The sequence below is a fragment of the Silurus aristotelis genome (genome assembly GCF_946808225.1).
Source record: "Silurus aristotelis genome assembly, chromosome: 10".
Taxonomy (NCBI): Eukaryota; Metazoa; Chordata; class Actinopteri; order Siluriformes; family Siluridae; genus Silurus; species Silurus aristotelis.
The window spans coordinates 13377996-13405806 of record NC_139583.1 but is presented as its reverse complement, the minus strand read 5'-3'; the positions used below and the strand labels follow the sequence as shown (position 1 = coordinate 13405806).

General features: G+C 36.8%; 3 protein-coding genes across 3 annotated transcripts; 2 read left to right on the top strand and 1 right to left on the bottom strand.

The window, feature by feature from the left end:
• The first annotated feature begins 979 nt into the window (after window positions 1–979).
• On the top strand, window positions 980–6255 carry arl2bp (ADP-ribosylation factor-like 2 binding protein). The gene is made up of 7 exons (XM_083552154.1): window positions 980–1660; window positions 1939–2011; window positions 3303–3367; window positions 3481–3587; window positions 3683–3768; window positions 3905–4001; window positions 5314–6255. The coding sequence occupies exons 1-7, from the start codon at window positions 1639–1641 to the stop codon at window positions 5371–5373; spliced, it is 510 nt and encodes a 169-aa protein (XP_083408280.1). The 5' UTR covers window positions 980–1638; the 3' UTR covers window positions 5374–6255.
• pllp (plasmolipin) lies at window positions 5919–9370 on the bottom strand. Its single transcript, XM_083552153.1, has 4 exons — window positions 9007–9370; window positions 7453–7626; window positions 7211–7324; window positions 5919–6644 (listed from the first exon to the last, which is right to left on the bottom strand). Exons 1-4 carry the CDS (start codon window positions 9142–9144, stop codon window positions 6537–6539), a joined length of 534 nt encoding a protein of 177 aa, XP_083408279.1. The 5' UTR covers window positions 9145–9370; the 3' UTR covers window positions 5919–6536.
• An 8062-nt stretch (window positions 9371–17432) lies between these two features.
• Window positions 17433–27277, top strand: LOC310731781 (protein-glutamine gamma-glutamyltransferase 2-like). Its single transcript, XM_083551634.1, has 13 exons — window positions 17433–17636; window positions 20476–20652; window positions 21794–22024; window positions 22213–22331; window positions 22952–23080; window positions 23293–23470; window positions 23647–23785; window positions 23868–23971; window positions 24361–24603; window positions 24698–24964; window positions 25084–25244; window positions 25328–25464; window positions 26620–27277. The coding sequence occupies exons 1-13, from the start codon at window positions 17621–17623 to the stop codon at window positions 26780–26782; spliced, it is 2064 nt and encodes a 687-aa protein (XP_083407760.1). The 5' UTR covers window positions 17433–17620; the 3' UTR covers window positions 26783–27277.
• Window positions 27278–27811: the final 534 nt, after the last annotated feature.

Sequence of the window (27811 nt, the reverse complement as noted above, 5' to 3'; positions counted from 1 at the left end):
ATTATCGTGGCCACGTGTTATAAACAGTAACAAAGTAAGTGAAACAACTACGTTCAGGATCGAGGGATGTGGTTTCAAAGACTGTATTCAGCAGAAATAAAGCAAGGCAGTTCCATGTAAGCACCCAAAAAAATCATTCAACACACCATCTTTATAGACCCCTGCAACACCTATTTTTCTTATTATTCGAGTTTTTCTTCTCTTTAAATAAGATAATAGTGGCGGAGCACATCTATCACAATTTGTTTTTAAGTGACATGATAATCACATATTAATTCCCTCTTTAAATATACTGACTTGAATGTGTATCACAAAATATATTTCATACATGACATAAAGACACAATAATACAAAATGTAAAAATGGGTTTGAATTATTACATTACACCATGCATATACATTCACATTTACAGGTAATTTTATAGCTGATCCACATACCAGGATGGTTTACAAGATTCAAAACAGACTTTTACACCATGCAATCTTATATATCCACCAAGCAGCCTATGACAGAAAAGTAACATAAAGAAACAAAAAAAAAAAAAAAAGAAAAATAATGACAGCTGCATGAGGATTACACTGAGTCATCTGCTATAGTGGACACCATCTTCTTATGTTTGGGAGGTGAGAAAGAATTAGACATGCATGGCTCTGCACAGTAGCCTACACAGGTTTAAACTTGGGGACCCTGGAGCTGTGAGGTGGCAAGAAATATTTGCAATAAAAATGTGTTTTTATATATGCACATGAGAATAAAAACTGAATTTCTAACCAGGTATTCTGCTTTCAAAAAAGATAATCTGTCAACAACTCCTGATCTTTTCCTTTTATGGCCTGTTTGCTGTCGGTTAGTAAAGCAGTGGTGTCTTTTACTTCTTAATGGCTTTTCATATGGCTGGATGCCCAAAACATTAAAAAATAAATTTTCACTGGTTTCTTAATTTCAAAATTACTTGATTTCTTCCCATCATCACTGCTCTCTCGATTTAATGATGGTTTATCATTTCAATAAATATAGTCTTTAGAGGAAAGACCCAATGCTATAACCAAGAGTAGACAATCCAAGCCATGTAGTGTTAAAATAATCAATCTAACAGGGCCACCAGATGATCAAGAAACACCTGTCCGCCACATGGTCCATTATTTTGGATCACTTGAAAAATTGGTTTAAACAAAAAGTGCCCGATTTTAATCGGTTTATGATTTCTAGGTGTAAATATCATGGTATGGAAGCGAAAATGCTGTTTTGTCGCCTTACAATGATCATCAAACCCAAATGATTTTTGTTCGGAAGAGACTTTTATAGCACGTGTAAATTGACAAGTGCGTGTTTTATACCAGTAGAGGGCGCCCGAAACTGTAATCATTTTCTTTATACATTTGCAAACGTTTTCGCATCAAAAATACTTTATACAATTATAAACGCTTTACATTTTTATTGATTTCCTTTACCATTTATAAACTGCCTATTTTTAAGTTTTTGATATATAGTTCAGCAACTATAGAAGCGATTGTGAGTCGGAACCTAAATAATGATCTATGTTTCCAACCGGAAAACATTTATTGGCGGTCCGATTTTTCTTGTTACCTTGGCAACCAGAAACGGACTAGCTGAAGTTGTGCAGTATTGTGGTGGGTTATGATGGACATTCAGGATACAAGTAAGCTTGCAATCAATTTTTTCTACTCTCTATTAACACTTTAAAAAGCTAAGATAACTTCAGTCGTAAAATGCTCGCTCTTGTATTAGAGTATTCGGTCTCAAGAGTGTTTACTAACTAGCTAGCTGCTAAATTAGCATGAATGTTAGCGAGATGCTAAGTACCCAAGCTTCGGAGTAGCGGAGTTTCTTTTTGTTACTTATGAAAATAAAAATGAATTATGAATAAAAGCTTGAAGCGCAATGAATAATGTTGGTCTAACTCTCCAAATCTGTGAGGTCTGCTCGCCAGCGAGGAAAATATTGTTGAGATGACAGGTTTGGACGGTGAGGAGGAATTTGCTGTCTCAAAGTAAGTCAGTCCGCTTCCTCCTCTCTCTTTTAATTATTAATTGTATGTCCGAACATTGAAACTGTTAAAACAAAGTTTTAAATCATAGCAGTTTTAATGATAAAACAAAGATCCACATACATTCACGTCATTATCACCCCCCTCCCCTCTTATGGGTAAGCGTGAGTCTTCTTGACTTAATAATAATGGGTAATATTTTCCCACATTTTCTTGCAAACAAGATCCCAAAACCATCAAATTGATAAGGAATCTCCTCTGCACAGCAAGCTTTAGGTCACTCAACAGATTATATTGGGGCGATTCTTGGGTGTCATTCAAAAACACTGGTATTTGGTTAAGCCATCCATGCTAAAATGTGGATTTCCTTTTCATTATTAGCCACGAACAGACCCCTCAAGTTTGTGCATTAAATCCATAGGTTTGTAGCAGTTTGTAATGTCCTCCCTCTTGATTAGGAGGCTAAAGAAAGCCATTTCCCTGCTGAACTGTGAATATTGTGTTCTTTTGGTAAATTCATTCCCCACCAAACATAACTTTTGGAATTCTGGAATTCTTATCTTTTAAAATGTTTTTATTCAATTTTATTATTTTATCATCCCAAAACATGTTGTTTGGATGTTTGTTGTGAGAAAGGGTTGCAATCTCTCCTCCCTATCTCATAGCCCTTATATGTGAAGTCTATAAGAGATTCTTTTCACATGCAGAGAGTAATCAGTATTTATCAGACACTCATTGAACTCCTTTAATTTTGCTGTAGGTGTCTTGGGTCCTTTGTTTGCTTGTTTTTTGTTTTGTTGGTTTTTTTTGTTGTTGTTTGTTTAAAAGGATGTTTTGTACTTGCCCATGTTACTAAAGTGCTACACTGTCTCCATTTGCTGCTAATATTACAAAATCCTGAAGTATTACATTTTTTATCAGATGTTTTGGAAATCATTTTCTATCCTTCTTTTGCTCGATTTCTTCTCAACAAGCAAGATATAACGAATGCTTTGTAGACTCTTTGCAAACCATTAAGTCATCATTCGTGCAAGACTAAGATGTCCTACAGAATCCTAACAGCTGGTCTGTATTTGGTGTTCAAACTAATTTCATTGATTACAGCTGTATGATAAATACTTTTGTTCGTGATCTTGAATGTGATTTGTTCACTCCAAACACAGTCACACACCCCATTAATAAAATGGTGTGCACCTTTGTTTATTGTGTTCTATTTTTCTGACATGTTTTTTTTTTTTAACGGCTTTATAGAATTTTTATATCTATTGCATTTAATGCATTGCTTCTTTTTAAGATCATCAGATGCATCTGATGCATTGTTTGATACTGTCATTGGGAATATTGAGGATATCATCATGGGTAAGTTTTTTCACCACAATGTTTCCTTCAATACAATTTAATAGAGACTATGCTGTTATGTGTGTGTGCAAACTGCAAGTAAGATTAAAATATTTATTTTTTTATTTAAACAGATGATGGCTTTCAGAGCATTCAGCAATCCTTCATGGAGAAGTATTACCTGGAGTTTGAGGACACTGAAGAGAATAAGCTCAGTTATACAATAATTTTTAATGAATATGTAAGCTGTTTGATGTTATACTGTTGAGAAATTTCTCTGGATTCAGTTCTTCTAATTAAGGAACTCATTATCAATGTTCTGGTATGCATCATCAGATTGAACTCTTGGAGAAGTATCTGGAACAGCAACTGATAGAGCGGGTTCCCGGGTTTAACATGAACGACTTCACTCATTCTCTGAAGTAAGATGTTTCTCTGAAGTACTAATCCTGCTTGCATTGAAGAAAGCTCTCCTTTTACTCGTATCACTACTAATTTGTAAGAAATGTCAGTGTATTTATTTATTTTCTTACACTTTCTTGATCATTTCTGTCTAAGGCAACACAGAGATGAAGTCTCAGGGGATATATTTGACATGCTGCACACCTTCACAGATTTCATGGCCTTTAAAGAGTTGTTCCTTGACTACAGAGCCGTAAGTGCCCTTCAAACGTTGTCATTTCAGATATGCCTAATATATACGGTGCTCTTTATGTTTTCACTCACTTCAACTTTGTGGTGTTACAAACTGGCAGTGGAGCGAATGTAATTGGGATTATACTTTATAAAGAAAACCTGCTCATTCACACAGTTATGCAGCAATCACTTAGTTGCAGTACATAAACTTAGGCAGCTACTGGTCAAGATCTTGAGTTAAACCTCACAGAAATGTTCCCTCATCTTTTTTTATCTTTGCCTGTCCAATATCAGTGTATCAGAATGTGTGCCCACTAAATCATTGCATTCCTATTCTTGACTAATAAGAGTGGTCTGTCTTCTGCTGTTGTAATCGTCTTCTCCGCTTATCACAGCGGAGAAGTCTGTTTTGGTTACAATTAAACTTCCATGATTAAATCTTTTATTTAAAAAAAAAATGGAACGAGGAACAATGGGTTCTATCAAGATTGTTTTTTATTATGCAATATTGTTCAATATATTTTACATCTTGGTTGTTACATTTAAATATAAGGAAATACATCGACCAGGCATAACATGACCGGTGATGTGAATAACACTGATTATCTCTTCATCATGGCACCTGTTAGTGGGTGGGATATAATAGGCAGCAAGTGAACATTTTGACAAGCGTAAGGATTTGGGCGAGTTTGACAAGGGCCAAATTGTGATGACTAGGTCAGAGCATCTCCAAAACTGCAGCACTTGTGGTGTCATTTCTGGCCTGCAGTGGTCAATATCTATCAAAAGTGGTCCAAGAAGGAACAGTGGTAAATCGGCATCCGGGTCATAGGTGGCCAAGACTCATTAATGCACGTGATAGTCCCATCCAACAGACGAGCTGCTGTAGCTCAAATTTCTTAAAAAATGAATGCTGTTAATGCTCATTGGATCAGGACTGTTTTGGCAGGAAAGAGGAGGAACGACCCCGTATTAGGCAGGTGGACATAATATGCCTGATAGGTGGTCATAAAGTAATGCCTGGACGGTGTATTTATGGGGTAAAAACGTACTATATAGTCTTAGTAATATATTAAGAGAGCATCTGAGAAAAATACGCAAAAAATTAATTTCAGACAGCTATTTAAAAAAGATTGTATTGTGCATTCTGTATTATTCCTGATTGTATAATAAAATCTGTGAAATGATGCTGAGGCAAATAACAGAAGTGGAACACAACAAAGTAAATGAACACATAAGAGGCTCATGATCATAACGAAATGTGAAACACAAGTTTTTTGATGTTCTGCTGTGGAGCATTTACAGATTTAATATTGTTTTTTGTTGTGCAGGAGCGAGAAGGAAGGGGGCTAGACCTTAGTGCTGGTCTGCTGGTGAAGTCCCTGAGATGATCCAGTTTGAGAGCAGTCTCACACCTCTGTGATAGACTCTTTCTAAACCACCTTCATTTCAGATATAACCAAAAAAACCTGACATTGTCACACACTCCCTGTAATTTGGCTTGTTTGTACAGCTTATTTTTTTCACTCTATATGATCTGGTCCTAGATTGCTGCCATATTAGCTTATATAGGACCATGCTTTTGTTTTGGTTTAATATTTAAACTTGATGTTAATAATTCCTGCTTTCTAGTGCACATCCTTGCACAGTATTTTGAACGTTTACTCAGAGATTCAGATTTTCTCTCTCTACTGTCTGAAATGTTGTTATCGTACTGTTACATTACAGGTGAATGTGTGTTGAAAGAGTAAAGCTGCTGTAGTGTTTGTACGTGCAGGCGTGTGTGATGCTGTCTGACTGAAACAAGCATATAAAAAATATTTGCCTTTCATATCTTGCCAGGTCCGGTAGAATTGTTTGCTTAGCTTTACTCATCTTTCATGAATCAAAATGGACGACATAAAATGCTCCTTTTGTAGAAAACATATAACACGCCTTCAACAAGTCTCCTATTTATTATAAAGGTGTTATGAAAAGTTTTATACAAAATCTCATGGCTTTGTAAGTATGTGCATGTATACTCCAGTTTACATCCAGCTCATGTTGTAGGCAGTTCCCATTTCTAGATTAAAAAAAATAATAATAAATGATAATAGTTGTTGTTTTTTCCTTGTCAATAATTACATGTCCTTGTTATGTAAATATAACTGTACGCTAAAGAAGTAAATAAATGTATAAGCATAATGTCAATGCAAAATATATATAACGAATATTTTTTCATGAAAACACTTGTGTTGTAAAACATTTTACAATATATTATTTTCAAACTTGAATGAACATGAATTGAATGTTTGATCAGATGTAGTAAAAAACAAAAAAACACAAGTATAACTTTACAAGCATACAAATATGTTATATGTTGTATATCAACTACAGGGGTTCTGTACAAACCAGATGTTTTAGTTTATATTAAAGATATGTTGTTTAGGTAAGCTGCCCTTTTCTGTTGCATAATAGCACCAAAATGCTGTCAAATGGCAGAAAGGTCCATTCTGATCTCCTTTTAGATCACGGTAAGTATTCATGACTGTAAGAGCATAAACACAGTGTCTCTCTAAACAGGAACCGTAGTCATAGCTGCGTTTCCTCCGTCACCCTTCCACTCCAGGTAAGCGAAAACGGCACTGGCTATATAAGCCACTGTCACACAAACGGAAAAAAACTGCAAGACAAAATACAAGTGGATCAAACCCACATACATGAATCACCATAAAGCTTGTAAATGATACCCAGTATGAATTGTATGTAAAACGATTTGAGATAAAATTGTCCCAGGTGCTTAAGGCCCTAATTTTGTAAACCTTAGTGCCTTGATATAGAACTGTGGCAGATTTGGCTATAAAGTGGTGATCCTATAGTGAGTCGTGAGTCAGTAGCAGTGCATCCACTACAAAAATAAAGTAGTAAAACTACCACAAGTCAACAAAACAGCTTTGATTTTCATTGGTTAATTGGTATAAATTCTAGAATTCTCTAGAACTGTATTAAACACATTAGCACCATCAGAGCGTATTCCATTAACAATTGGTGTCATAAATCATGTCATTTCAATCATTTTCTTACTCATTAAACCTTTTAGTGACCCTTGTACACTGTGAATGTTGACATCCTAGAAGAGGCCACTCCCTTCAGGATCGAAAGGTTTCAGCAGAGGATAAAGGTGATTAGTAAGAATAACTTTGCATGGAATATTTGTTTAACTGTGTGATATTAAATGCCTTCACTCACCGCACCCGCTGCCAAGTGATTATACGTTGCATCTTGAAAGTAATGGATCAAAACTACATTTGCCAGAAAGGCTGTGAAATACAGGGCGCTCGCAACCACATAAAACACCAGCAGCTGAGAGAATGTAGTGAAAAGAGAAAGAATGGAATGCTATATATTATATGATGCCATTACAATTTGTTTACCTTACTAAGTTTGTTAACACAGAACAATACATTTACACTGTATTCCAGAAGACTTACCGTTATAGGCCAGGGTATAGAGGGCAATTTCAGCCTTATACCCAAAATGAGCATGGTGAAAAGCGCAAGGGTGAAGATCCACAGTGTTATGCTCACAAACAACACCCAGCCATAAGCAGGTGGATACCAGTAGAAAGCGCTGGAGATAAGTGCCCACACCAACAATCCAAAAGCCTACAGGGGGAAGACCATCACCATTAATATATATGTGCAAATGTGTGAAACAAGACAAATGCAAGTAATAAACAGAAAACAAACAAAATATTTAATTTAGCTTGATTGAAAATGCAAACAAAATCACTGTTGTTTCATAGTGACAATTTTAATACATCCTATTTCTTTTAATTGTTATTTTTAATGATGATGATAATGATTATTATTATATACTTTTTTTAAACGGTTAAACAATTAACAATACCCTGAAACCTGGAAACGATTTAAGAATACAACCTAGATGGTAAACCATGCACACACTAAATTCACTGTTAAATTTGATGGATTTGTGAGTTCCTGGTCAGAGCCTGATTATTGTGGTGACTATTATCATCTATTCTATCAGTAATTAATTGAGTGTTTCCAATAACATGGTTTAATACAATGTGTACCTGTTTGGCCAAATCAATTACTAATTTATAAAATGGTATCAGCTTGCTGTCGGTGGCATGATATTGAAAGGCCATGACACCTGAGATGTGGCATACGTGGCCACAAACAATCCGGAGGACCGAAACAGGCATACAACAGCAACAACAGTGATAATGTGATCGTACATAGCATCCTTTATAAGAAAGTCAACAAACAGTCGTGCACAACAACGGGGAGACTGGATAAAATTATATGTTTGATTTGGATCACATTTTGTGTTGTCACATTGTGTTGTAATGTTTAAGTTCAAGTGAAAGGAAAGAGGAAAGGAAGAAGAGGAACAGAATTAACAATAATATACCGCACATATGCACATTTAGTATTGCTGTTTTATAGTAAGGAATGAGGAATAGATATAACACTACAATCAAACTAGATTACAAGCAACTTTAACCAGGATAGGTTGGAAATGGTTTTAGCATTTAACCAAGGTGTGACAAAAGTATGTCATGACATGACAATACTTGCATATCTCAGCAATAAACATTTTATATCTGTGTTATAAACATCTATACAGTCTGACCTTTAACTTCATATAATTTTATAGTTCTATTACTTAATTAATATAAAAACGATCAAGGAATAGTTTACCTATCACATCTCATCTGATTTTACCAGATTTAAGATACCAATTTCAAATAAAATAAAATTAAAACACATAATAACTAAATGGACTATGTGGATAGAGAGTGTTTTTGTAAAATCCTTGTAGAACTTGCTGAGACATTATTAAGATCAACCATGCATGACCAAAGCAGGTGGCAGACGTGCATTAGAAAGTGTAAATGAGAGGACTGAAAAGGTGTAAGATGACAAGACACTTTCTGACTATGAAACTGAATAAATTGAACAACACAGCAAAAAAAATTTTATACATTAGATTATTCAGTTGTTTTTTTTCCAACTTACAATCTCCACCAGTAAAAGTATCCCGGTCACGCTTTTAATGAAGTTGAAGTCAACAGATACATTCATTATATTCATAGGTTCCGTCTGCGACTGAGGCGAGCTTGTCTGAGTGTTCACCTTCCCAGGAAAATCTGCCATATCGATATATTCCGAATATGCTGGATTTGTGAAATAGGTAGTGTTACCCTTTCACAACAGACACAGCTTAGAAGAAGATGAACCAAATACAGGAAGGTTCACAGATCCAGCTCATTCAGAAACTTCCTAGCAACTCTTTCCAAGCAGACAGGTGCCTTGATACCTGCTCTCTCTCTCTCTCTCTCTCTCTCTCTCTCTCTCTCTCTCTCTCTCTCTCTCTCTCTCTCTCTCTCTCTCTCTCTTTCTCTCTCTCTCTCTCTCTCTCTCTCTCTCTCTCTCTCTCTCTTTCTCTCTGATACACACACACACACACACACCTTCTCTTTGACATTCTTCACTGTTCATGTCTAAAAGCCCTTTATTGTGTACATAGGGCTCATCAAGAGTTAATAAGTAATTTTATCACATGACCTAAATTAAATGAATACCTGACAGCATTGCCCAACCAGTCACAAGATAGATGAATAATGACTAGTTAAACAGACAAAGAATGAAATATTTGGTAGCTGTAGAGCATTGTTACAATATTTATATATCAGTTATGTATACCATATTGTAAAGACAACTGGCATACCATTCTGGTTATTTCTAGGTAAGCATTCATGTTAGGTGAGGTATAGACCTCATAGACCTTTATAGACTTTATAGAATAATTTACTTGAATAGACTAAAATTAATCCAGGGAATATGGGTATTATGGTTACATTTACGTTTTAGTAGATGACCATATAACCTGACATTTATAAACAATTTGCAGACCGGCTATATATATATATATATATATATATATATATATATATATATATATATATATATATATATATATATATATATATATATATATATATATATATACTATATTTCCAAAAGTATTGGGTCACCTGACCTTTCCTGCTGTATTTGGTTCTTTTCCAAACCGTTACCACAAAGCTGGTGGCACTCAATTATACATGATGTCTTTAGATGCGCTATAATAAAATTTTGCATTCGCTTGACCTTGGAAACCCAAACCTGTTCCAGCATGGCAATGCCCCTGTGCACAAAGTGAGCTCCTTGAAGATATGGTGTACATGGTTTGGGGAGGGAGATCTTGATTGGCCAGCTATAGATCTCATCCCTTCTGAACACCTTTGGGATGAATTGGAACGCTAACTGCACCCCAGGCCTCCTCAACTAAATCACTACCTGCTTTTCATAACACCCTTGTGGCTGATGAACACAAATATCCATAAGCACACTCTAGTGGAACAGCTTCCCAGAAGAGTGGAGGGAATTATAAAAGCAAATTGGGACTAAATGTGGAATGCAATGCTCAAAATCACATACTGTGCTTATGACCAGGTGACCCAATACTTTTGAAAATATATTGCATGTACATAGATATATAGATACATATATAAATATAGACTTAAGCACAACTTGATTGATAAAGCACATTTGCAACAACAGTGTTTGATTTTAAAATCCAGTACATGTAAACAAAATAGATTAAAAGGACAAGAACAGGACAAGACAAAATGTCTAGTTCATAGTAAAAAGAGACAATAGCATGTGCAAGGCATAGAATTCAAAAGTCAGGGTTTAGGCCTCATGAAAGTACACAATCAACACTCATTAACATAGTAAATGAGCTACCAATGGCCTCTGATTAGGTTTACAACTTATTTTACTTGACTCAGCACAGCTTTAGCAACCATTAGGAAAATATTCTTTAAATGTACAAAGTACATTTATGTTGAAATTAGGGGAATGGCTCCAATTTTATCTAACTGACTGCATTTGTAGTGGATAATCCTGCCTGGATACTGTAAACCTACAATTCCTGAAAACTGCTCTAATTATAAACACAATTAATTATTACTTATCCCAGCGTTCACATTCACAACATTGACAATAAATGTTTAAATAATTTAATACCTGCAGGGACGTAAAAAATAAATAAATAAAATATCTATAGTCATTGGCGCCCTCTGTCGGTGAGACTATTACAAATACAAACTGACTATGATTGCCCTCAAAACACTGTACATGCCAAAATATATTTGTATTGTGTGTAATTTGTGTATTGTGTTGTGTTGTGTTGTCTATAGTCCTTATCTTGAAAACAAGGACTACATAATCAAATGCACCTTTTAACATAATTGCATGATGTTGCTGCTGTTGTAGATACCTGTACACAGCCATATGCAGAAATTCCTGGATTCCTGGAAGCCACTGCTTCCTCAGACATATGAATCATGCATGAATGCCGTTCTTTCTGATGCTGACAAGACAAATATACATTAGGGAAACGAGATTGAGTCTCTGTGATTTACCCTTTCCTGAACTAGAAGATGTCAGGAGCATTCAGAAACAAACATAACAGACAACAAGTAAATAAAATAGAGATCACAACAAGCTGGCTAAAATATTTTCAAAAACAAATTTAATCCAGGAGAATACAATGTTCACAGTGAACAGTTCAGTCATTCCCACTATCTTGGCAACATTATTCAGAATGAGCTCGTTGTTCCATTAGTTCAAAAATACTCATCACCATTAAGCACTTCCAAATATTTCTATCCTTTTTGGAGCTGCATGCATGGCATTAGCCACCAAGAGCAAATTAAACACCATGCTTTTTTTTATTTAATTATAAAGTGATAAGAACAGATGACTGCTATAGTGGACAGTGAAGCACAATATAAAGAGGTTATAGACGTCTAGAATAAAAGACTGCTATATGTTCTACACAGAGCTTGCATACTGAATCTTGGTGTTATTGACATAGCAAAGACAGTTTCCCTTTATTCCAAAGTTATATACCAAATGAGTTTATAAAGAAGAAATGTAATGGCCATTAAATTGACGTTATTGCGCAAAACATTAGATCAAACAAAATGGGAGAGTCACATCGACAGACAACAATGAGGTAGTTGGATACCAAATTCCTGCCATCCTGCAAGCATTTCAAAGTAACAAATGCCATTTTCAAGATGGAGGCCTAGTATCATATAAAACAGATTTTTTTCCTTTTGTTTTCAAACTCTCAGGTTTGTTTTCTAAGTCTCCTAATGCATGCTGAGATACAAGGCTACATGCTTTGCATCTGCACAGATATCAGCAAAAGATATTTGTTAAGGGATGAATGTAAAGTCAGTTCTGAGGCAATAGAGGCTCAGGTCCATAGGCAGACATTGCTTATCATGAGACTGTAGCTGAGGCACTGAGAAGGTTTGAAATTAGCTTCTCTAATGTGGTGCTGAATTGAGCAGTAGAATTTCTTGATGACCAATTTAAATCAAGGGCTGTTCTCAGATCGAAATTTAGTGTCTTGCTCACATTTCATTACATGATTCACAGCCATGCACACCCAGTTTAAATACAGCAAATGTTAGGAGTTCTGCATAATTCAACAGCAGGGATTAAGAGTGGCATAGACACCCTGGCATTTAAAATGACACACCTTTTAAATTTACTCTCCGACAAAATAAGTGTACTAAAGATTCTTCATTTACCAAAAACAATAAAAGGATGCTGTAGCCATGTCTCTGGGTTGCAATGTGAATCAGTTGTTACTTCTTCAGAAATAATTTTTTTTTTATTTGAAAATGATAAACAACTAGGTCATTCATGGGGCAGAATGTCTTGTTGGACTGGGAACAAGTTGATTCCCGCATATGTTGTTATATCGCTATATTTGTGTTGTCTAATGTAATAAGAAGGATGTGAGAATGTAAAGAAGAGAAAGAATAATTTGGAGATTAAAGCCAGTATTAAGAAATAATAGAAAGCCTGTATAAGATGCCTTTATTAAAACCTCTTAAAAGGTTAATGTTATATATAACTAACAGCTCTCTCTTTTTCATTACTATTTATATTCCTATTTACATTCACAATTTATAGTGGAAGAAAGATTGCATAATTGTCATTACTGCATCAACATACTTTCCACACCCTGGCAGACTAAATAGCAGTAGTGTCTGGACACAGCACCTCTGCTCTCCATTAGGAAATTATTCAGTAAGAAAACCTCATGAAAGAAGGACTCTTATAAAAGAAAGCAGGTTGTTTGTCTGGATTAAATGTTAAATCAACTGATACGTCCTAGATCCTTTTACTCCTTATTTGGTGTGTTTCCTAGAATTGAAGATGAGGGTGCTCCTCTTGGCCTTAGACTTCTGTATATTTATTTATTAAAAATATTTTGGCAAGACTGTAAAGCATATCAAAGAAGAGTCATTATTTCTCCAACCTCTGAAACAACAGAAATATACAATATCCAGCTTGTATTATTCAGCGTGTATTATTCATTCACAAGACATCAAAAGGAAATGGGTCAGTTTCTGAGGAATATTCCTGTGAAATGTGTAGGAGTTTTACACATCTGTGCTATGAAGAAGAATTGTTAAAGGCGGGAAATGAAAGTAAGAGATCCCATTACTTTTCCCGAAAAACCTGACTGTCTCAGCATTCCACGGATCGGCTTCACACACAGACACAAATCATGTTTCTCTCCCACCACTGACTGGGTGGAGTAGGGTGTTATCCACCACCCCCATTGACTATGTCAATGAGGACAGAGGTTGCTCTATGCATCAGCAACAATCCAGCAATCTAACAGCAAGGTGCTAATCCACTGACTGGAGAGGTCAGTACGCCGATCTATTTACAACCCAGACAATACATGTGTAAATCTTTATTTTTGGTAAGCGCAACTTAATTGCTCAGAGAGGTTCAAAGTTCCATTGAGGCAGCAAAGAGGAATTTGAATGGAACTAATGTGTGAGATGCTTCTTTTCAGCCTCCACTTACTAACCTTCTGACCTTTAACATATCAAATTCACACATTCGCTAGGCCACATCTTATTTGTGAGATGACGGCATTGTGAACACAAAGAAAATAAGACACTGTTACATATACCTCAGATCTACAGTATCTTACAAAATTGAGTACACCCCTCACATTTCAGAAACCATTTTAGTATATCTTCTCAGAGGCCAATACTATAGAAATGAAACTTGGACATATTAAATATAATCAAACTTTCGTCCTATTCATCATGTTCATGTTTTTGTCTGCTTGACAGAACCATACAAATTTAAGTATCTTGTATTAGAACAGTTAAAATTTGCTGCTTTGAGTACAATTCTCTCTTACTGACCACTGGGTGTTGCAGCTCATGGCAAAGAACTCTTTGAGGATTGGAGCAATGAATTGCTTTCCACAAAGATGACCTAGGCTACAGTATAAGAAGAATAAATCTGAAACGAAGTTATAGTACAGTGGCCAGAGTCATACAGAGGTTTTCCAATACGGGTTCCACTCGAACAGACCTAAGGACGATCAAAGAAGTTGAGTCCTCTTAAACTTCATGCTTATATAATGAACAGAATGCACACTCTAAATTTAAGAGCTAAAATGGACATGGCACAGACCAGATTGTTTTGGATTTTTATTTTGACCAGGTCATAGTATTGATCATAGTAACTCAGTGAAATGTTCTGGGCCAGAGTAGCCTTGAGAACAGAGCTAATGCTTGAGGAAACATGCAAAAGAGAAACCATAGGACAGCTCAGTAAAAATCTTTAGCAGGATATTCACTGGCATTACCAGTAAGATCCTCACATACAGGTGTGATGGGCCTGTAATCATGACCACCTACACCAATATATGAATCAACACTGACACTAGAACATCACACAACACTGTCTTTATCAATATCTTGAATTTTGAATATCTATTTGGTTAGACAAACCTCTAAATGAAATATGAAAGACGGATATTTTTGAGATAATGGTAACTGGTGAGGACCAAAATTTGGGGAGTTTCCAAATTTAATGGTAATCAGGAATGTACAATGTGTATAAATGAAGAAGATTATGCCACTGATTTTCAGATCATCTCTGACATGTCATGAGTATGCTGTCAGGTTGATTGTGGTTTTACTGCAATAAACTCTACTTTATTTTTTCTCATCCACGTTTTTTTTTTACTATTTTTTGGGACGGATAATTTTGAAGACATTATTGTTACCAAAAGGCCCAGTTGCTGCCTAGAAAAGTTTTTGCTTTCACACAGTACACTGCAACAAGTCGGTTTGCATGCCCAGCGTCTCAGAAGGAAGTCTCTTCAATAGCTGGCTCACAAGAAAGTCCACAAACAGTTTGCTGTAAACAACCTGTCAATGAGCATGAATTACTGTAACAATGTCCTATGGTCTGATAACACTAAGATAAACTTGTTTGACTCAGATGTTGTTCAGCAGCAGGGCACCCTGGTGAGGCGTACCAAGAAATTGTGTCATGCCCACAGTCAAGCATGGTGGTGGTATATCATGTTCCGGTGCTGCTGGGACTGGGGAGCTGCAGTTCATTGAGGGGGACACATGGGTTCCAACATGTACTGTGATATTTTTAAGCCGAACATGATGCCCTTTCTACAAAAATTGTGCCGAACAGTTATATAATAACGACCCCAAACACATCACCAATAGGCCAACTGCTTTGCTCAGGAAGCTGAAGGTAAAGGTAATGGAATGGCCAAGTTTGTCTCCAGACCTGAACCCTATTGAGTACCTGTGGGGCATCCTCAAGCGGAAGGTGGAGAAGTGCATCCTCAAGCGGAAGGTGGAGAAGTGCCATGTGTCTAACATCCAGCAGCTCTGTGATGTCATTATGGAGGAGTGGAAGAGGAGCCCAACAACAACCTGTGAGGATTAAGGCAGTGCTACATAACAGTGGTGCTCACACAAAATATTGACACTTTGGACACAGTTTTGACAAGTACTTACTTTTATTGCCAGTTATTTATACAATAATGGCTGTATGTGGGGACTTTTTTAAAGGACAGAAAATCTATACTGCTTTAAAGCTGTACACTGACTATTCTAAAGTACATTGAATTTTCATTTCTATAGTATTGTCTCTTGAAAACATATGATAAAATGGTGCCTGAAATGCAAAGCGTGTACTCACCTTTGTGAGATACTGTATATCTGAAGGTAGAGAATTTATACACCTAAATAAAACAAATGGTGTTTATAAATTTTCTTAATGAGCATGGAACTGACAAAGAATGGCAGGTTTGTAATAATGTGCTTAAGCTTGAGCATTTGTGTAAGGCCATATCATGTGATATTATATACCTCTTGTAAAACTTCTGGGCAAGTAATTACCATAACATGCATTTCTGGCTGTAATATACAGAATTGGCTGTCAATCAACATATGCATTTATTAAGTATAATTTTTGTTGTCATGTCATGTCATTTTCTCCCGCTTATCCGTAATCCGGGTCGCGGGGGCAGCAGTCTAAGCAGGCCCCCGCCTTTGACTGCTGCCCAATCCCCCAACACCGTCCCTTACGGTCCCTCCCGCAGGTGGTGAGCCCACGGGAAGGCGGCCCCACATCACTCTGACGTCACGGACCTTGATATTTCCCTCGTAAGGGACCCCCGGAGCATAGAGGGTTAAGGGCCTTGCTCAAGGGCCCAAGAGTCATTTTTGTTGAAAAACGATTTTATATTTAACTTAACTCATATGGTTCATTTTTAGGGTTGATGGAACCATTGCAAGAGTTCAGCAATTTATGACACTGGCACTGCAATGTGTTTTTCATAAACTGTAAATTGTTAGACAGTTGAAGTTGTGGACTTTGGGAAAAGTACTGAATGCTTTCAGATTTGCTTTTCACACTCAATGTGCCAGGAAAAACAGGTAGAGGTCCAACCAGTGTCTTCCATTGATGTGAATATAATACTGGCCCTCAGATGGACTTCCTGTTTATGTTAATACAACTTCAACATGCCAGACATTCAGATGCTTTCCCTGCTCCTTCACTTGTGCCAATCAGCACTCCCAAAATGAATAAAGAGGCTTCTGAAACAGAATAACATGATGTGCATCCTCATCAGCATGTAGAACATTTACTGGAAGAGAGCTGAGGTAGTAGAAATGAACTATCACAAACAAGAAACAAAAGCCTCTGTGTTGGATTCAGCAGACAGGTGACGCTGGATCATTGTAAATAGACCCAAGAAAAAAAAGGATTTACTCAGATTTTTACTCATGTGCAAAGACTCTCACACACACACACACACACACACACACACACACACATATACCTACAGTCATTCAGACAAACATTCTTTATATGTGTGGGATGTCAGAGGCCACAAAGGATTGGATGTGTGTGTGTGTGTGTGTGTGTGTGTGTGTGTGTGTGTGTGTGTGTGTGTGTGTGTGTGTGTGTGTGTGCGTGCGTGTGTGTGTGTGTGTGTGTGTGTGTGTACAGAGAGCAAGAAGTGCAAGAAGTGAGAGAGAGTAAAAGGGAGAGATTGTGTCAGAGGGATGGGCTCATTTGTTTTATATAAATACAGGGACCTGATGAATGTATATGTTTTAAAGGGAGGAGACAGCCTCTATGCAGTGCTGTGGAACTTAAGATAGCATTTTTGCAACAAGAATTTAGACCGGAGTAATATACAAGCCCTACAATGTACAGCCACAAAGGTAAGAAATGTTTCTGATTATATGGATAAAAAAAGTTATGTCTGGAAATGTATTTAAACACTAAAGCATGTATAATGGTATCTGAGGGTACAGAATAGTATACATTTCAGGAATTAGGGTAATTTTTTTGTCTTAATAGTAACAAGCTAAATATAAGTGATCAAAGTCTAAAGTCTATTAGTACAGCTAGCACTACAGATATTATTATCAGGTAAATATAGTATCAAACTTAAAGAAGAGAACTGTTAGCTATATGACCAAAAACAAAGTTGGCCTGGTCTCAACCGCTAAAGAGCCTGGACTCTGTTTCAACAGCAGTATGCTTAAATGCCTCATAAGAAACATCTGCAAAATGAATCATAAAACCCAGTGACATAACTAGAGAGGCATTAGCTTTATAGTATAATATGGCAGCTTGTGATGGCAGTGTAATAAAATACTCGGGGTAATAATACATACAGTGAGGAAAATAAATATTTGAACACCCTGCTATTTTGCAAGTTCTCCCACTTAGAAATCATGAAGGGGTCTGAAATTGTCATCGTAGGTGCATGTCCACTGTGAGAGACATAATCTAAAAATAAAAATCCAGAAATCATAATGTATGATTTTTTAACTATTTATTTGTATGATACAGCTGCAAATAAGTATTTGAACACCTAAGAAAGTCAATGTTAATATTTGGTACAGTAGCCTTTGTTTGCAATTACAGAGGTCAAACGTTTCCTGTAGTTTTTCACCAGGTTTGCACACACTGCAGGAGGGATTTTGGCCCACTCCTCCACACAGATCTTCTCTAGATCAGTCAGGTTTCTGGCCTGTCACTGAGAAACACGGAGTTTGAGCTCCCTCCAAAGATTCTCTATTGGGTTTAGGTCTGGAGACTGGCTAGGCCATGCCAGAACCTTGATATGCTTCTTACAGAGCCACTCCCTGGTTATCCTGGCTGTGTGCTTTGGGTCATTGTCATGTTGGAAGACCCAGCCTCGACCCATCTTCAATGCTCTAACTGAGGGAAGGAAATTGTTCCCCAAAATCTCGCAATACATGGCCCCGGTCATCCTCTCCTTAATACAGTGCAGTCGCCCTGTCCCATGTGCAGAAAAACACCCCCAAAGCATGATGCTACCACCCCAATGCTTCACAGTAGGGATGGTGTTCTTGGGATGGAACTCATCATTCTTCTTCCTCCAAACACGTTTAGTGGAATTATGACCCAAAAGTTCTATTTTGGTCTCATCTGACCACATGACTTTCTCCCATGATTCCTCTGGATCATCCAAATGGTCATTGGCAAACTTAAGACGTGCCTGACATGTGCTGGTTTAAGCAGGGGAACCTTCCGTGCCATGCATGATTTTAAACCATGACGTCTTAGTGTATTACCAACAGTAACTTCGGAAACGGTGGTCCCAGCTCTTTTCAGGTCATTGACCAGCTCCTCCCGTGTAGTTCTGGGCTGATTTCTCACCTTCCTTAGGATCATTGAGACCCCACGAGGTGAGATCTTGCATGGAGCTCCAGTCCGAGGGAGATTGACAGTCATGTTTAGCTTCTTCCATTTTCTAATGATTGCTCCAACAGTGGACCTTTTTTCACCAAGCTGCTTGGCAATTTCCCCGTAGCCCTTTCCAGCCTTGTGGAGGTGTACAATTCTGTCTCTAGTGTCTTTGGACAGCTCTTTGGTCTTGGCCATGTTAGTAGTTGGATTCTTACTGATTGTATGGGGTGGACAGGTGTCTTTATGCAGCTAACGACCTCATACAGGTGCATCTCATTTAGGATAATAAATGTAGTGGAGGTGGACATTTTAAAGGCAGACTAACAGGCCTTTGAGGGTCAAATTTCTAGCTGAAAGACAGGTGTTCAAATACTTATTTGCAGCTGTATCATACAAATAAATAGTTTAAAAATCATACATTGTGATTTCTGGATTTTTTTTGTTAGATTATGTCTCTCACAGTGGACATGCACCTACAATGACAATTTCAGACCCCTCCATGATTTCTAAGTGAGAGAACTTGCAAAATAGCAGGGTGTTCAAATACTTATTTTCCTTACTGTATGTTTGTTCATTTCAGTGGTCTGTGTAAAGGAGGATTGGTTTTGCAGTGGTATACATTGTATTAAATAAATACACTTCTACACCCTTAGTTTATGGAAGTCAGACATCTCCAAATAACAAGAGTAGGAGGTGTTTCTTTGAAACCCCTGTGGTAACAAAGTTATTACCCTTGTTCAGCCTTCAATTCAGCCTTGAGAATGATTTCAAGTTCTTTCTTCTGTCAAAGGCATTCGTATAGGCTAAAATATCTAAAATATGTATATACTGTATAAATTAACTAAGTATGAGAAAACTTGTTAATTTTCCCTGTGTATTGAGGATGGGTTTTTTTAAGACACTCTGTATATCCAATATGTTAAAGCTCCGAATCAATTGTCTAAAGACATTTGCTTTTTCCTGTACTAACACAGCCTTCATAATACATAGCAAAATGTACTGTTCATATGTTTGTTTATTTTCTGTTAAATGATTATTTAAAAACTGAATATATAATGTTTGAGAAGCTTAAAGCAGTCTAAAAGGAAAAAATATTTTCTTTCCTTAAAGAAATAGAAAGAAAACTCGTCATTGTGTAAAGTAAATTTGCACACAGAAAATAAAATTGTGTGAAAAGCTTTTTCAAGGGTTTTAACTTAAAATTTTTTTTTTTTTTTTCATTTTAAATATTATGTTGAATTTAAAGACACAAAGCCTCTCCTGTTACTAAGACATCTTTTAAAATGCCTGTTAAATTCCTGTGTTTTCCTCACAACTTGTACCTACTTTTCTCCTCAGCCGTGTTTCGAGGGGTGGACCTGCAGTTTAAAGTAAATAACCGTGCCCACCACACAGAAGAAATAGGCACTGAGCGGCTGGTTGTGCGTCGAGGACAGCCCTTCTCTTTGCTCCTTCTTTGTACAGATACCCCTCCACTGCCTCCAAATCACCAGCTTACTCTGGTCCTCACACTGGGTCAGTAATACCACTGAGTACATCTAGACTCTAGATTCTATTGACTCTTAGATTCTAAAGTAACTAACACTAAGTGCTAGAGGCTGTGGTTTGATATACAAGGGCTGAAAAGAACAAGCCTTTAGAGTATTGTGCATGTGCAGGATGTAATAAGGGTAATTATATAAGGTGGTGAGGCAGGACATTATTAATAACAGTGCAACCACAAACAAAATGACATTTAGACAAATATGCAGATGTATCTAGTTATCTAGTTTCAGTGTATTTAATACAACTGATTTGTTTGTTAGCTACCAGGTTTTAAGAAACTTTTGCGAGTGCATGTGATACAAATTACACAGGTGCACACACATTCCTGATATAGGATGTGGACATCATCCACTCCTTAATAACTTATTTATTTTCCAAATATTTTTTAAAATATTTATGTATATCATAGCCACACTGTCTGTATCTCCACTTTGCTATTGCTTATATTTAAATTTAATTCTCATTATTTGCTATAAAACAAGATCTTGGCAGCCATTAGGTCATTTTAGCTAGCCCAGCCTGGTATTAAAATAAATGTGGTTTGTCTGCTTTTCCTCTCTGCTGAAATTGTTCATCACAGTAGTAGATCTCTTTTGGTCTTTGCTGCAACAATAACTCTATGCAGCTAAATAAGGAGATGGACATACTGCCATAGATTATGCAAAGGCCTGCAAACTAATGGAACTTTGGTTTATATCCGACAAATCGCAAGGTCCGGTGAACGAGCCACGACAGGTTCTTTCTGATATATATTGTTATTTTACAAATTTGGTGTTAAATAATTTTTTTATTAACATCAGTGCCTTCAAATTATCAAGGTGTATGTGTGTGTATGTATTAATAACTATGTCAAGTAAAGTTTATTTATATAGTGCTTTTCACAATGGACATTATCTCAAAGCAGCTTTACAGAATTTAAGAATGAAGTTGAATGATGTGTGTTTATACCTGATAAGCAGCCTGTGGCAAGGAAAAACTCCCTTAGAAGTTATGAGGAAAAAACTTTGAGGGGAACGAGACTCAAAAGGGGGACCCATCCTTATTTGGGTTCCATTTCTTTGGAGTTTCTTCACAATACAAATATATTTAGGTGAGTGTTTGTGTTTTACAGGTGCTCGAAGGGAGGTGGTTATAAGAGTTTCAGGTTCGAGAGCATCTCATGGTCAGTGGTGGTTTAGTCAGCAGACTGCTCAAAGGGAGGTGTTGCTGAGGGTTCATAGCCCTGCCGATGCCCCTGTGGGTAACTACAGTGTCACTGTTCTCTTGCTTTCCTCTGAGGGGCACATCGTAGAGCAGAGTTCCTCTCATTCCTTTTACCTTCTTTTTAACCCCTGGTGTAAAGGTGTGTAATTTTTCTTTATTTTTATAGTTTTATTATATAATAGGTTATAATTAATTATGATTATAGCATTTTCAAACTACCGCACAAGTTAATGGATTGACTTTTTGATTATGATAATTGTAATGATTATCATGAAACATTTATATCAGAAATTTTCACCTTAATTTTGTTAATTTTTGATACCACAGCTGATCCTGTGTATTTGCCTGATGAAGAGTATTTATGGGAATACATCCTAAATGAGAATGGCATCTTGTACCAGGGTTCATGGGACCAAATCACCACTCTGCCCTGGAACTTTGGACAGGTAACGCTTTCCTCCACAATATGATCAGTATGATCCTTAACAGTATTAAACTCTCGTCATCAGAAACTGATTAGAAAAAGGACATCAGGACAATGTAAATTTCCTATTGGGATGAATAAAATATCTATCTATCTAAATGCATAGACAATATGGTTAAGTTCAAAGAAATTATTAGTTTGCTAGCGTTCTAAATCTGCCAGGTTGAATAAACTAGAGGTCAAAGCTGTCACCGAGATAGGACAGCTGACAGGAGAGATGGATATATGACTTTTTTTATGGTGGTGGAATCTGCGGTCAGAATCAACAGTTAGATGGAGGAGTGTGCGAATTGTAGCAGCTGTGTGCCAGAAGAGAAACAGGGGGCTGGTCAGCCTAGGCAATTTTTGTGCCTGGATGTCAAACATTTCTGCTCAAGATGTGTGAGAATGTTTGCCTGCCACTCCCCCATTGTCATCCCAGTAAAGACAAGGGAAAAAGGAAGAAACAAAGGCAAAATTGGAACCTAGCTGGAAATTATAAAACAATTTCACTCTTCTACCTCAGAGGCCACAGGTTAAACAAATGTTGAAAAAGGTTGAACAAAATGTTAATTTTATAACCTCTGTATTCTCTCTGTCTAGTTTGAAAACGGTGTAATGGACATCTGCTTTGAGGTACTGGATAACTCCCCTGCTGCACTGAAGAACTCTGAGATGGATATCATTAAAAGAGCGGACCCTGTTTATGTTAGTAGGATGATTACTGCAATGGTAAGGCAAAGGTCTGGTTGGCCCATGAACTTATTACTCTATTTTTCGATCTACTTTTTCTGATTCCACTAAGATTGTTGACAATGGACAACAAGATGAAATAATTACTGATGAAAATATTCATATTAAAGATATCAGAGAATAACACTGTAGGCCAGATAGTATCTCCAAGGGTAGTGGTTTTAATGGGAGAATGCATGTGTTTGTGACAGGTAAATTCAAATGATGATCGCGGAGTGATATTTGGACGTTGGGATGGTGAGTATAGCGACGGTGTGGCCCCTACACGGTGGACTGGCAGTGTTCCAATCCTGAGGCACTGGAGTGAGGGAGGGGCTCAGCGGGTGCGTTATGGCCAGTGTTGGGTTTTCTCTGCTGTAGCCTGCACAGGTAAAGAAATAACTTATACCAAAGAAAAGTCCTTTTTACAGTCTAAATAACTACGTCATAGTCATTTTGTTTGCTGATTGCATAGACCTTGCCTTATACTGTTGAAATCAAATCATGAAAATTTATTTTAAACTCTAATGGGCTAGGTTTCAGTGCTTATCTTTTGACCTTTGCAGTACTTCGCTGCTTGGGTATTCCAACACGATGTGTCACAAATTATACATCAGCCCATGACACTGATGGTAACATTAACGTGGATTGCCTGTTTAATGAGCAACTGGAGAGCGTATCTGAAGGCAGGAATGACATGATCTGGTAAAGCACATGCTTTATGGTACTTTGTCCTTTCACTCTTAGATATTCTTAATGTGTCTGACCTTTCTTGAATTTTTTCCAGGAATTTTCATTGTTGGGTGGAGTCTTGGATGAGCAGAGAGGATCTTCCAAAAGGTTATGATGGATGGCAAGTACTTGACCCCACCCCACAGGAAAGAAGTGAGGGTAGGTTTTGGCCCCTTTTTAACAGGCAACTCCTCCACACAGTTAAACACATTTTATTTTTTAAGTCCAAGGTACTGTATTAATTTTCCCATTAGCTTAAGGCATTACAAAGTGTTTTTTAAACATATCAATGAAGAGGTACTTTCAGCTTTTAAAAATTGGACCTTTCCACAAGATCACAAGTGCTAACTCCTCATTTATCAAGCAAAAGAAAAACAAACATTAGAAATCTTTGGCTTCTAACACTTGGAATTAGAAAGGTTTAATGCTGCAAAAAGGCACATTACTGTGTGCATGGGGAATGATCACTACTTTAACTTAACTAGTCAATGGAACCTAGTAGAGCAGATAACCTTATATAGAGATAATACTTTTTTCCTCCACTCCAGGTGTATACTGTTGTGGGCCATGTCCGGTGAAGGCTGTGAGAGAGGGTGAGGTGGGAATCAAGTATGACGCATCATTTGTGTTCTCGGAGGTGAATGCAGACATGGTATACTGGATTGTTCATCAAGATGGGGAGAAATCAAAAGTGTCAGTGAACCGCTCAACTGTGGGAAGAAATATCAGCACTAAAAGTGTATACGGAGACTACAGGGAAGACATCACTGCTAACTACAAATATCCTGAAGGTATTTTATTTAACAAAAATGTTATTCATTAGTCTGCATCGTAATAGCTTTTCTCTACAAGTGCAATGTTCTTGTCATCCAATTTTCTTCTTAGGTTCCTTAATGGAGCGAAGGGTTTATGAAAAGGCAGGGAAACAAGTGACAAGTCAAAATGGACAGCCAGCCAAGCTGGAGCTGCTCATCAAGCATGCCCAGGCCATTCATGGAACAGACTTTGATGTTATTGTGGAGGTGCATAATAATGGTGGAGAAGACACGTTTGCAGACCTTATGGTCACATCTAATGCTGTCACATATAATAGTCTCCATCGGGGAGAGTGTCAGAGGAAGACTGCCAAACTCACAGTGCCAGCACAAAAAGGTAGGTAAAGTTAAGTGGGTGTGTGAAAGACTAAACAAAGAATAAAAGACAGAAAATTCTTGTAGATATGTAATTGTTTATGTTAAATAATTTTCTTTACTCCATCATTTACTTATCAGCTCATAAGGAAGTGATGAGGCTTCGGTACGATCATTATGGAGTATGTGTATCAGAGCATCACCTGATCAGAGTCACAGCACTCCTTAAAGCCAGCAATGAGCAAAATGCCATTCTGCAAGAGGTCAACATCCCCTTAAAAATGCCCAAGCTCCATATTAAGGTAATGTACATAAAATGGTAATGATTGAATTCAATAAACACTACTACATGAGTAGTATTCTTAACTTCAGTGTTATATTTCAGATGATTGGAGAAGCAATGGTATCTCGTAAACTGACAGCACGCATCTCCTTCACAAACCCACTGCCCATTACTTTGACAAGAGGAATGTTTACAGTGGAGGGGGCGGGGCTAACCGGAGCACAGGAAATCCAGGCTCCGTATGTATAAGCTTGTCATCACTGATCCATATATGCCAGAGGTTTCTGTATACCTATTATTATCTAATTTATAGTAAGGAATATTGTTTATAGAATATGAATACTACGTAGATTGGAGCAAATGGAAAGTGAACTGGTGGCTATCAGCCCCTATACTTTGCCTACAACATTTCTTTCTTTATTCCCCTGACAAGCAAAATGTTCTCAGTGTTACAGGACAGGAAAGCACAAATCAAGATGACTATAAATATGAGACCTCGATAAATAGCTGCCAACTAGACACCAGCACAAACATTTACCAACCTCTAATATGGGCACAGTTATCTTTAAAGCAACATACCCTAACCTCGTTTTGGTATTTACTGCATTCTGGTATATAGTAACTGTCTGTTAGGATTATTCAAGTCTCTAAGTATAATTGTTAAGTTAGGTAAAGTATGATAACCTGAATAAATTATGAACTGTTATGAGTATTATAGACATTATCATGGTATAGAATAGCCTTTATTTGTCACATATACATTACAGTGAAACTCTTTCTTCACACATCTTAGCTTGCTCGAAAGCTGGGGTCAGAGCGCAGGGTCAACCATGATACAGCACCTTTGAAGCACAGCGGGTTAAGGGAATTGCTCAGGGGCCCAAGGGCGCAGCTTGGCAATATTGGGGCTTAAACTACCAACCTTCCAATTAGTAAACCAGCACCTTAATCACTAAGCTACTACAGCCCCACTGGGAGTATGATAGCATATGATTAAGATATTTTCAATTACACATTTGTAATTATTAACAGGACAATGATTACATTTTTTTCTTTATCAAGTCATGTGTTTGTCCAATTAAATGCTCTCTTCTGAAGATGAGTGTTGCTCAACAGTAGTAGTTCTGAAGCAGCAAAATGGTTTGCATATTGGTCTGTTTGTCTTCCCTCACAATATTACTTTTATTAGCCATTCCTTGGTTGAGGAAAGAAATGATTGGAGTTGATTAGAGTTTATTGATGTTGTAGAAGAACATTTTAAGAAATAAAAGACTTATACTGATATTGATAAAAGACTTATATAAGCTTCTTATATTTGTTGAGAAGCTAAAATAATGTATAGTGAGATTTACTGTACCTGTGATTGTCTAATTAATTTTTTCTGTTCTTAACAGGGGTAATATTGAACCTGGAAAAGATGTTGTAGTGAAATTCTCCTTCAAACCAATGCGAGCTGGCCTGAGGAAGCTGCTGGTTGATTTTGACTCAGATAAACTGAGAGACGTTAAAGGTGAAGCCACCATAATTGTTCAAAAGAAAAGATCTGACAATGCTTAAACAACTTATCATCATCACCACTCAATCATTCAGTACAATTCGAAATGATTCATGAAATCAGAAGAAGCTTGGTGCAGCTACAAGAATACATGCCGACTTTTTAATATTTTACATTTCTGCATTTTACCAGTGTTTTATTTTATAACAATGGCTCAAATAATACTTAGCTTATTTATAAAAACTTTATAAAGACAACACTTTGAATTTGCTTCTAAATAAAATATTTACTTATAGAAAAATAAAAGTTAATGAAATAAAGTTAATTAATGGCAGATAAAGTCTGCAGCCTGAGCAGTGAATAGTAATCTTTTTGTGTCACAATAATTTTTGGGTAAAATGTAATACTGTATATCTGTTATGTATGTCTGATTATATATGAATCAGCACTTGCACTTCTCTAATCTTCTCTGGCCCTCTTTATCTCTCTCATATCTTTGGAACTTTATATGTTACTGATTTTACTTGTTTTTGTTTAATACATATCATTTTATTGAACCATTTTGCCTTGTGTTGTCACTTTGTTTGTCTAAATCAGTTACTGGAAGAAAGTACACCCTTTTTTAGTTCTTTGTTCAATTATCAGGGTCTAGATGACAACTATATGTTTCTCAGCAACTGCTCTAAATCACCACTCTAACCACTGGTAACAATAAAAGCAGTAGTTATTTCTTTCCCAAAAAAATTAAACCAACATTTACAAATTAGGTGAAAAAAATAATAGTACACCATATAATTTAGTAACATGTAGGAGCACATTTTGCAACAATAACTTGAAGTAAATGTTTTCTGTAGGCATTTATCAGACACAAGTATATATATATATATATATATATATTAGTATAATATTTATTAGTTTGTTGAAGTTTGAGGGTAGTCATTTATGCACAGTTCTCCTAACACTTCAATTTGTCAATCACTTTTGTGCTGAATGAGTTTGGGGTGCAGTTTAGGCTGCTTAAGATGGCTTGATATATGTTTAAATATTCTGGTATAAACTGATAATTGCAAGTTTTCCAGGTCCTGTGACTA